The sequence below is a fragment of the Erigeron canadensis genome, chromosome 8, assembly GCF_010389155.1.
Source record: "Erigeron canadensis isolate Cc75 chromosome 8, C_canadensis_v1, whole genome shotgun sequence".
In the NCBI taxonomy this organism is placed as follows: domain Eukaryota; kingdom Viridiplantae; phylum Streptophyta; class Magnoliopsida; order Asterales; family Asteraceae; genus Erigeron; species Erigeron canadensis.
In genome coordinates this window covers 32,495,595-32,508,163 of record NC_057768.1, presented here as the reverse complement: position 1 = coordinate 32,508,163, position 12,569 = coordinate 32,495,595, and the positions used below count along the sequence as shown (strand labels likewise).

The following is a 12,569-nucleotide window of genomic DNA, read 5'->3' as shown; positions in this document are numbered from 1 at the left end:
TACCGGTTAATAACCGTCTTCTAGGTTTTAAAACTGGAACCTATCTAACCGATTTTGATTAATAATAACCAGTTAACCGATACCGGTTAACCTATTCGGTTTTTTTTAACCGTCCATTATAATATTGAGAAAGTGGTGAACAATGGGGAAAAACAATCATTTCCAACAAGTCTGAACGACAAACCCATATTCCAAAAAAACCTCATATTCCAAATATACATCAATTTCTAAACACAAAACAAAATTCATTATCCCAAAACTCAAAAACAAACAAAAATTGATGTTGGATCTGATGAAAAAAGCATTAATCTATATATAGTATAGATATATTGAAAGCTTATGAAATCATCTAATGGTACGATCTTTCCGGTTATTTATCAATGTATGTATATAATAGCGATTGATATTGCTAGGGGTTAGGTATTGTAAAACAAGAGTATTAATGTAAAACAAATAAGACAAGATCTTGACCCTTAGATCATGATTAAATTGATGCACGAAGATTCACGAAACAATTGATGTACGATGATTTTCATGATTCACGGTGATTATCACCGAAGAAAAACCTATTGTTTTATTTGTTTTACTTTAATATTTGTTTTATTTTACCTAAAACCTATATATATATATATATATATATATATATATATATATATATATAAAATGTATATAATATGTGATTAACCGGTTATCATTTGGAATAATTAACTGGTTAATAAGCGGTTTTAGTTTTGAAAAGAGTAATCGACGGTTTCTGGTGACCTATAATCGGTTTTTACTATTCCGGTTACTAACCGATTTCGGTTAACGGTTACAAATCGAGTCGGTTCGGTTAATCGTTTTTTTTTTCATCCCTGAGACCTGGGCATACCTAAACCGACGAGTTATTGAACATGAAATTTTTTATCTCTTAACTTCATTGCCCAAACTAAAATGGACCCACATGATTTTGAATCTTAGAAAGCCCAACACTTTCTTCTCAAGATACAAAATTCAACCAAACAGCATCCCATACTTGCTGCAGGATCAACTCTGCAGTGTTGTTGTTGTAGATAATACTGAAATTGATTGCGTTGATGTTCTCTTAATCAAATAGTATAATACTTCCTACCTACTACTATTCATTCAATAATCAATTTTGAGGAAGTTTTTTCAAACTTTGCCACCTATAGTTTTTTGTTCCTCTTGACATTCCTTTTCATATATGTGATGTGATCCATATTATTCATTTAATTAAATTGATGTTCATTGAAGTTTTTTAGTTTTCTATAAGAAATACGTATCCTTTATAATTTTAATGATTATTGACGTGTTAAACTATACTCGTGTATCATTGTTATTGTTATTAACTCAACATCACACGAACTTTGCAATTTTAACTATTGTATTTCTCTTACAATTCTACGCAGATAACTACCTTAGAACATATCTAAAACAAATATAAAAAAAATCAACTCAACTGATCAAATAAATGAGTGATTCTGCATATATCCTTGAAGCAAAATCTTGGTCATTTGTATGAATCAATGATTATGATAGTTCAGCAGCATCAAAAGTGACTCGGGTCAACTAGTTTAAGACCCCAACTGAAGTCCTCACAATGTCTAACATGAGGAACAATTGAGCCCGTGTCAATCCCAGATCTATTATCGCAGCCCTTAGAAGGAGGAACATGGAAGCAAGGCTCCATGGACATGGCTCGCGTACAAGGAGGTTTTCGTACTGTCTCATTATCGGGCATGTGCAAACTCCATGGTGTCAATCCTCCAAGACCTTGAGCCACATAACCAAACGTTGACCCGGGACTCGTGATCAGTTTATCACTCAAGCTTAGTAAGTACATATCAGCCCATGCTTTCATATTATGCCACTTGTTTCCGGTTTTCTGTCTCCTGACCGAACTTGGTTGAAAAACTTCAACTAAACTTCCATCAACAGTTGATTGTTTCGAGTATACTTTTTTAATTTTCTCAAAATGATCAGATGTTAAAGATGTCACTATAACAGCTATAGACTTATGGTGATCTCCTTCTGAAGATTTGTTAGTACTGATTTCTGGAAGCATCTTATTTTCCAAAGCACAAGATAAAATTGTATCTGGAATGGCATTGTATTCCCATCTAGTCTTGAATAAGGACGCGACATATTCACGATCAAACAGTCTAATCTGGATGCCGACTTTTTCATCTGAATTTGCTAGATGTGTTTGATAGAATTTGGTTATAAGATCCCAGACAGGATTTGAGGGCAAGAACAAGTACCGAGCCAAGAATTGGAAAACCGTATCTTTTACTGGGAAAAGTTTGTCTAGCTCTTGCTCAAACGAAGGAATCATGAACAGAGAAGGGATAAAATAAAAATTCGATTTCATAATTAACCAAGAAACGTTTTGAAAAGCAATTTGATCATGGTCACAAAAGAAACGTTGATCGTTATCATTATAGCCACCAGCAATATGAAGATACAGAAAAGCTAACGACGAAAAATTTCCTGAAAAATCCAAAAGTTTTCCATAGCTTTCAGGGGAATTCTGGTTCAAGGTGTCGAGCCGTTTCCAAATAGGAAATTTCCGTGGAAGTAACCACGTTGTTTCAGGAAACGGCTCACAAAAAAGATCAGACATCCGGATTCTCTTATCGTGAACTAAAAGGACCCTATTCGTGAGAAGAGCATACAGAAAAGCCGAGACTAGGCTCAGCATTCTGTTTCCTAACCCATCTAGAGGTATCCGAACAAGATATTTACAATCCGAAAAATGGTCATCTGTGAAATGACCAGATTCTAGTTTTCTAACCTTTCGCTTATAGGCCTCTGTATGCGGCCCACACCGTTTGTGAAGTGCTTCGTACTCACTTAATCTAGAAATTAAATAAGGCCAAGGCTTGTGTATCGATTCTTTGCGATAGTTTCCTGACTCATACCTACTTTGGCAAGATTCGTAGTTGTGATTCAAACCTTGGACTGAAAACATAAAAATTTGGAACAAGAATGAGAAAATTATATCGCTTGGAAAATCCTAAAGACATTCTAGTAATGAAAGCATATAAACAACTTAAAATTAATCCTAAAAGAATTTCTTTCATAGCAATAGCAAAAAGTGTGTTATGTGTATGTATATATATACTCTACTCTAATTCATATATATAAAACTTGAAAGTAAGTAAATATGTGTGTGTGTAAGTATACCTGTTGGTTGAGTTGAATATCGAAGAGTGACTAGAAAAATGAGGGAAGATACAAGAAGAACTCCTATAAGCTTCTTCCTGATCATAATTATTTTCCTTGCTTAAAGGGAAAATTTCATTTTCAATTTGATGATATATAGTTGAAACAGTAGTAATTCACAAAATTGGCTAGCTAGCTAGCTAGTCAAAAAGTTTTTGGCCTGGAAATCATTACATTTATATAACATTTTATTCAACCAATACTTATCTGTATATATTAGATATAGAAGATGATTAAAATGACGAGTATTTTAATGTACAAGTGGTAAACGTCATTAGTTTAATTCCGCCTTTACTCGGCCACTAGCCAAAACCCCACTGACTAAATTACCAAAATGTCTACAGCTATACATGCTATTTTAATATTCACAAATCACAAACATAGGCCCATCACATCGCATGAAACTTATCTATAATATATAAACCAAAAACTCTATTTTAAATAATTTAAACACTCTTTTTAATATTCTTATATTACTCCTAATTCACACAATATTTTTAATTTTATATTTCTAAATAACACAATTAGACAAACACCCTACCATGATCTAAAACACAGTAACTTCTTTCTCTCCTTTATATTTACACAAACGCATATCAATTCTTCCCCTACTATAGTATATTATCATCACCGTTTAACCACTACAACACGCGGACACCAATCCTTATTATTTGTTAAGCATCTTTATTGTAAATTGTAATGGATACCTCAGTCGACACAAATATTAAAATTAGTAAGGTCCCCCTTCTTGTTTTTCTCTTCGTATCTTTATTTCCAATACCATAAATGTATATAGTTTTTAACTTCTTTTGTAAAATCCGGTCTTCGAATAATTAGACATACTTTATGCTATGATGTAGACGGAAAGATCGAGGCTTGTAGCAAACAGGATTACAAATACATGGCTACGAACCAGCGCAGGGTTTTGGTTCGAATTTTTCTTTCTTTTCTACTTTGGATAGATAATGAAACATTGGGAAAGTTGGAAGCTGATGAAAAGGACAAAATGGCCTTCAGAACATTGATATCTTATTACTTTGGCTAGAAGAGTGAAAAATACATAAAGAAGGAGGGCCATTGTTGCAAGTATTACATTTTGTGTCTCTGTAGATGGCAGATGCCTGCTTCTCTCACAGTCTCACAGTCTCATGATGCCAGCCTACGTGTCTTTCCCAATTGATGGATTTTTGTATAGTGGATTTTAAAAACTCTATCTCTATTAAAGGTGAGAAAAACCGAATTGGAAAACCTAAATAGAATCGAACCGAAAAAACTGAAAACTGTACGAAATCCATTAGTTTTGATTTTGTTTTTTAAAAATTAAACGGATCAGTTCCGATTTTGGTTTCACATGTCAAAAAACTGATCAAACAACGAACTGAACCAAATATATTTTAATTTATTTAAATTTATATCATATTAACTTTATATTTATTACTTATAAATTGTAAATATGATAATATATTTAAACTTTTTGTCATTTTAGTGTACAAATCTATATAAATTGTATGTTTTAAATGAAAAAACGTACATTAAAATCAATTATATTTATAAAAGTTATACCAATTTTAACACCCAGAAAACATAACTAGTTAATAAAACCATCTCTATATTTTAGTTTCTATATTTATTATCGATTTAAAATTTTCGTAAACTTAATGTTTAAAACTTATCCAAAATATAAATTAAAAATTAAAAAAGTGTTTATTTAAAATCATACTCTAATCATATTCAAAATATGCAACTACCTTATTTTTGGTAAAAGGTATACCTTGGTTAGATAATTTGCAACTCCTTTGAAGCCTAAGTTTATTTAATACAAATTCATGTATATATTTACTCTAAAGGTTAGGTAGGAAAAAAAATTTAAAAAAAAAAAAAAATCAAAAGAAAATAAAAAATGCTAACAAAAAGAATAACAAGAGTAACCGGACAAGATATGTAAAATATACCGTTATTATTGTTATTATTATATTATCTACCAATATATATATAACAAGGTCTTCAATTCTTTTATAAAGAAACAAGAATCGTTAGATGAGTTTAAACTTTTGATTACAACTCTTAGATCAAAATAATTATTTTATTCTTTAGTAAACACGATATTAACCCGGTCCTAAATTCTTTTATAAAGAAGTAAGAATCGTTAGATGAATTTAAACTTTTGATTACAACCCTTAGATCAAAATAATTATTTTATTCTTTAGTAAACACGATATTAACCCATCTGTTTTATATACTTAGACAAAAATATTACCTGGTGTACTTAAATAGAGTGATATAAAAGTATAATATAATAATAATATAATATTAAATTATGTAAATTTGGAAAACGGTTTCGGAAAACAAAAACGAAGATACGAACCATATAGTTTTGAATTTAGATATACACTCATTTGTTCTTAACCAATTCATTACTTATGCTTTATGTATTTAAAAAGTTATCTTTTTTAGCAACACACTTAATAATTAATAACTTAATACAACTGAAAACACATTGTGATCTGAATTTAATAAAATATATTTTCATTGTGTTTTTTTTTGTTTTTATTCTGTAATCTAAAAACACATTGTATTAAGTTTTAAATCAAAGTGTGTTTTGATAACGCATGAAAATCAGAAAAGTGTTCAAACACACTGATATGAATTTAACACAATGTGTTTTTTAAAAGAAAATTAAAAACACATTGTGTTGAATTCAGATCACAATGTGTTTTGGTCAGTTTTTTAATTTTCACGAAAATTTTAGTTTTCAAATGATCACAACCTAAATTTAAACGTTGACCCGGGACTCGTGATCAGTTTATCACTCAAGCTTAGTAAGTACATATCAGCCCATGCTTTCATATTATGCCACTTGTTTCCGGTTTTCTGTCTCCAGACCGAACTTGGTTGAAAAACCCCAACTATACTTCCATCAACAGTTGATTGTTTTGAGTATACTTTTTTAATTTTCTCAAAATGATCAGATGTTAAAGATGTCACTATAACAGCTATAGACTTATGGTGATCTCCTTGAGGGGGGGATCATGGAAGATTTGTTAGAACTGATTTCTGGAAGCATCTTATTTTCCAAAGCACAAGATAATATTGTATCTGGAATGGCATTGTATTCCCATCTAGTCTTGAATAAGGATGCGACGTATTCATGATCAAACAGTCTGATCTAGATGTCGATTTTTTCATCTGAATTTGCTAGATGTGTTTGATAGAATTTGGTTATAAGATCCCAAACAGGATTTGCGGGTAAGAACAAGTACCGAGCCAACGGTTATAAGATCCCAGAATTTGGTTATAAGATCTCATCTTTCCAACGGTTGTTTCGAGTGGTCATACGTCGAAATCGGAGTTCTGTAGCAAAAGTTATTGCCATTTTAGTGAAGGCCTCTTTTTATCTTCACCTTCTAAGTACAAAAGGGTCTGATCTTCAATAATTGGGTCTGGGCCTGTATCAGTAGCTCTTTCGAAGGAATCAAGAACAGAGAAGGGATAAAATAAAAATTCGATTTCATAATTAATGAAGAAACGTTTTGAAAAGCATTTTGATCATGGTCACAAAAGAAACGTTGATCGTTATCATTATAGCCACCGGCAATATGAAGATACAGAAAAGCTAACGATGAAAATTTTCCTGAAAAATCCAAAAGGTTTCCATAACTTTCAGGGGAATTCTGGTTCAAGGTGTCGAGCCGTTTCCAAATAGGAAATTTCCGTGGAAGTAACCACGTTGTTTCAGGAAACGGCTCACAAAAAAGATCAGACATCCGGATTCTCTTATCGTGAACTAAAAGGACCCTATTCGTGAGAAGAGCATACAAAAAAGTCGAGACTAGGCTCAACATTCTGTTTCCTAACCCATCTAGAGGTATCCGAACAAGATATTTACAATCTGAAAAATGGTCATCTGTGAAATGACCAGATTCTAGTTTTCTAACCTTTCGCTTATAGGCCTCTGTATGTGGCCCACACCGTTTGTGAAGTGCTTCATATTCACTTAATCTAGAAATTAAAACTTGAAAGTAAGTAAATAACAGAAATATATATATATATATATGTGTGTGTGTGTGTGTGTGTAAGTATACCTGTTGGTTGAGTTGAATATCGAAGAGTGACTAGAAAAATGAGAGAAGAAACAAGAAGAACTCCTATAAGCTTCTTCCTGATCATAATTCTTTTCCTTGCTTAAATGGAAAAATTCCATTTTCAATTTAATGATATATAGTTGAAACAGTAGTAATTCACAAAATTGGCTAGCTAGCTAGTCAAAAAGTTTTTGGAAATCATTTTATTTTATGTAATATTTTATTCAACCAATACTTAAACCACCCTTATCCGTGATCCATAGTTTAGATTGTGGAATATTTAATTATAAAAACATGATAGCGGCCCTCGATCCTGCACGATCTTGCCTCCAAAACGAGCAGATTGAATCATAGATTGTTACTTTATACTTGCCACATGACATCTTTTCAATGGTGGGTGTTTTTCAATATTTTATTATATATAATTAATTATAAGTCTTATTAGTTTTTATGTAAAATCTTATATTTTATAACTTCTATTAAAAATATAAAAAACATAGTATTCCTTATTTTTCAGTTGCGAACATTTTGACATAAATTTTATTAAAAATAGAGCTATTTAAAAAAACATATTTTTTTTATAAAACTATTTAATTTGCATTTTTTTTTCTCAAACAAAATAAGAATAATTAAAGTTGTAACTTTGTTTATCTTTTTAATTATCTATGTTTAATGAATGTGAAATATTATTATTTTACTAAATTTGTATTTTTTATTATCTTCTAAGATACTTTACATGACTATCATAATTTTTATTTATTTTAGTTTATAATAAAAACTTTTAATATTATAAAATAATAAATCATTTTAATATAATAAAAAATTGGTATAGGTTGGGTTGTGGATGAGAGTGGAAATTTGAGTTAGATTGAGTTGTATAGGTGGAAGAGAGGGAAATTAATTTTTAATTAAAGATTGAGTTGGATTGGTTTACTGATGTGGATAGTCTTATCTGTATATATTAGATATAGAAGATGATTAAAATGACTAGGGATGAGCAAAAAGTCCCAAATCCCGATCCCGTCCCAATCCCGGTACCGAAAAGTGCTACCGAATCCCGAGTGGGACCGGTACCGGTACCAAGTTTTGATAGTTAGCGGGACCGATACCAATCGGTACCGGGACCGGGAAATCCCGAGCAAATCCTGATGGTCCCATTTAGTCCCGACATGCAGGAAAAGTATATTTTATATATGTTTTCAAGGAATACTATGTACGTTTATCTCTATATCTGAATCTATATGTATTCTATATTTATGTTATATGCATATCAATATGTATATCAGTACCTACATATGTATACGATTTGAACAGGATGTTTTATATATGTTGTCTACGAATTGCACAGGATGTTTCAATATAGATATAGAATACATAGACACAATAGAAGTACATTAATATGAGTATAGATGCAGATACATATATCAATTAATACATGTATATAAGTTAGAACAGAAAACACGTTATATGATGCATTTGTGTGAAATATATTAATACATGGATTTGTATGTATGAGTACTTGATTCATATGAGTACAGATACATATATGAGTACAGATACATATCAATTTGCTACAATGTGAGTCATATGGTATCTGCACTTCAGTACTTCACTTTTAAAGTTATCAATCTTTTAGAAGAATTTATGAAAGTTGCTCTATATTACCAACAGTTAATACTTATAAAAAAATAAACAATAGTTTTAATTGGGACCAGTCGGGATTTGGTACCGATATCCCGGTCCCGTCTCGGTACGGTACCGGTACCAATTCAAATGAGACCGGGATCGTTACTATGATTTGGCCATTTTCGGGATCGGTACCATCGGTACCGAGACTGGTACGGGACGGTACCAGTTCCATGCCCATCCCTAAAAATGACTAGTATTTTAATATACAAGTTGTATATGTCTTTAGTTTAATTCCGCTTTTACTCGGCCACTAGCAAAAACCCCACTGATTAAATTATATTATATTATATTATATTATATACTCTAGTAATCGAATAAGATGCGAACAGAGGCGAGTTTCTATTCGTCTATGTTATAGCCCACATAATTATTCGGATTTTATCAAATCATATTTGATTTTGATTTTCTAATACGAGTTATTTTTTGGTTTTTTCCGTATGTTTTTCCTTTCGGGTTTTCAAATAAGTATACTGAAAACGTTTATTTGTTTTTTTCTAAATTCACACCATTATTCGGATTTTGTCAAATCGCATCCGGTTCGGGTTTTCTAATACGATTTACTTCTTGGTTTTTTCCGTATGTTTTTTTCCTTTCGGGTTTTCAAATAATTATACGGAAAACATTTATTCTATTTTTGTAACAATATTCAGATATTAACACATTGAATCCCTTTCAGATTTAAAATTATGGTTACTTGTTGGTTTCTTACATATTTTTTTTTTTGGGTTTTCAAATAGTATATCAAGACTATTTTTTTGTGCTATTGCCTTTGAATAAATATCATATCATATGTCAAATATTTTAACAAACATATATATCGACACATCATTAATAACAAAACATAATTGTTTTCAGGTTTCCAAACAATATATTAAAAACTTTTATTAATTTTTTTGTGGTATTGTCTTTGAATAAGTATATATTTTATATGTCAAAGCTTTTAGAAACATAAATCATTATTAACAAAAAGTAGTCGAACTAATTGAAACTGTACAACGCGTATGCGGAAACTTTTGTGGTTATGGCTTTAAATAAATATATTAAATATATATTTGATATGATAAACTTTTAAACAAACTCATTCATGACAGTTTGTTATATCATTGCAAGTATACAAAATAACACTATCATTTTAACACGATAATTGGTGTCCCGGAAATGGGTAGAGATTCCCTCAAGTTATCTCAACGTGAGGGGTAAAGTTTGAAGGATCTTGACCCTTGAATTAAAATCAAAAGTTAAGATTCAAAAATGATTATCAAATCTGGACTCTTAATTTTAATTCAAAGGTTGAGATCATCCTAACTTGACCCCTCAAATTAATGATAACTTGAGGGAATCCTCACCCCGAAAATTCCCTGGTTACCAAAATGTCGCTGTATATATACATGCTATTATAATATTCACAAATACGAATATATATATAGGCCCATCACATCGCCTGAAACTTATTAAGCATCTTTATTGTAATGGATACATCAGTCGACACAAATATATATTAAAATTAGTAAGGTCCCCCCTCCCTTTCTTTTTCTCTTATTTCTTTTTCAATACCAAAAAGGCAAAAATCTATATAGTTTTTAACTTCTTTTGTAAAATCCGGTCTTCCTATATTTAGGCCTACTTTATGCTATAATGTTGGCCGGTGACTTTACATTCATAGGCTATTTTCAATGGAGGTGTTCTTCGATATTTTTGTCATTGAAGTTTGTCTAAAACTAATGATTTTTTGAAGGATGCTTTTACCTAATGACATGTCTTTACTTGTCCTTACCTAATATATTTTTGTTTTTGGTGAAAGTAAAAGGATATGTAAGGATATTTGTATGGTTGGAGATAAAATTATAAGATTTGAAGGATTTGTAAGAATGTATAAGGATTTGTAAGGCAATGATGTGGCAGCTCAAAGACGTCTGCGTCCTTAACATTGGAGATAACCTTATTGCTCTTTATTCTTTAGTTTTTCTTAAAGAATTTCAAAAGTAGTATCGACAATATATATATGCCATGATATATATATTCTTCCTGGAAATTAATGTGTGTGATCTGAAGTTTTAACTGTTATATTGGAAAAGAAATACGATATATTTCATCATTTGAGATAAAATTTCAGTTGTATCTCATTCCTCTAATGAGGGTATTGGGTCTGGAGAGGCCAAGGTTCGAATCCTGGGGGGCAAGGTTTAATTCTATTAATCGTCGTGGCGTTTGACAGATTAATAGGAGGTTTTTCTCCCTCCGTGATTCCCTGAAAATTCAAATGACATTCTGCCCGAAAGACACAGTGACCGATAAGGGGACAAACATGCTCTGACTATTTGAACATATATTAAAAATGAAAAACGATATATTTCTTGTATAAATATCCAAATATACATAAATAAAATTTTACTAAACATGATGCAATACGTTTTAATTTTTATCCACTAACCTTGCATCATTATAATGTAACAATAACAATAACATGTTACAATTTTTAGCATTTTTAAAAATGATTTTTGGCTATTTTTAATGGATTTTAGGAATTTTTGGCACCTTTGGTAGCTTTTATTTATCATTTATTTGTACAGATACATCTATATAAGTTGTATTGAATATTGATAGAAAAATGTTTTAAAAGTTTAAATTTGGTTACATTGACCTGTATTCTATATTTATTTGACCCGTAACACCAATATAAAATACATCAATTTTGAAAAAAATTGAACTACATAAATTTAGCAGACCCGTAGCCCAAGCTACCCCTAAATACTATGTGGTTCCACCCTGTATAATATCATCATCTTTATGTAATTAAAAGTTGCACTTCATCTAACTGGTTACACTTCTCAATTATGAATTAAGGTTTCTTTTTTATTCCAGGAACTCCTCGATTCCTTGCTGCACTAGCAATGCGTGCATCTTCACCCTCCAAAAGCCAAAGTCGTTTTTCCCATCAAACTTTTGTATCTTAAACCGTGCTCTTGAACGCCATAACTCGGTGTATTTCTCAAGTTTAGTCTCCTTGGCTCTGAATACCACTTGTTGCAATAAACCCAATAATTCTTAAAGCTAAACGAACTACAATGAAACCAAAAATAAGATGATGCCCAAAAACTAATCTTGTTTATTGACCAAGTGATTTTTAGGTTATAATAAGATGATGAGGTGTCTTAAATCAATATCCTAGGTTTTCTAATTTTATATATTTCATTGTGTTACCTAGTTTAAGTTTATCTAGGATATACCTGATTTTAGCTTTAAACTTGGACTCCAAGTATTACCTAAAAAACCGTTTACATAAAACCCATATCATAATCTAAACTAATCCTACATGTATTACAATTTAGCTAACAAATTTATACAATAGTTTTATGAAAATTATGAAACGAATAGCAAAACACAAAACGAGTCATGAACACCACCATTCATTCTTGAACACAACATATTTGATCCGGTTGTACACTGGCGAAATTATATATAAATGAGGGGTAGTCGAGCTATAAGCCCCTTAAATTGTTGTATTATAATTTTTTTAGAAATAGACATATTATTTATTGGTGTTATGATCCAAAGAATATGAGATATTGGTAA

General features: G+C 30.9%; 2 protein-coding genes across 2 annotated transcripts; both read right to left on the bottom strand.

Annotated features, from left to right (window-relative positions):
• Positions 1-1,366: 1,366 nt before the first annotated feature.
• Positions 1,367-3,474, bottom strand: LOC122578679 (galactoside 2-alpha-L-fucosyltransferase-like). The gene is made up of 2 exons (XM_043750698.1): positions 3,187-3,474; positions 1,367-2,961 (listed from the first exon to the last, which is right to left on the bottom strand). The coding sequence occupies exons 1-2, from the start codon at positions 3,269-3,271 to the stop codon at positions 1,550-1,552; spliced, it is 1,497 nt and encodes a 498-aa protein (XP_043606633.1). The 5' UTR covers positions 3,272-3,474; the 3' UTR covers positions 1,367-1,549.
• Positions 3,475-6,629: 3,155 nt separating this feature from the next.
• On the bottom strand, positions 6,630-7,426 carry LOC122610652 (galactoside 2-alpha-L-fucosyltransferase-like). The gene is made up of 2 exons (XM_043783622.1): positions 7,308-7,426; positions 6,630-7,224 (listed from the first exon to the last, which is right to left on the bottom strand). The coding sequence occupies exons 1-2, from the start codon at positions 7,424-7,426 to the stop codon at positions 6,630-6,632; spliced, it is 714 nt and encodes a 237-aa protein (XP_043639557.1).
• Positions 7,427-12,569: the final 5,143 nt, after the last annotated feature.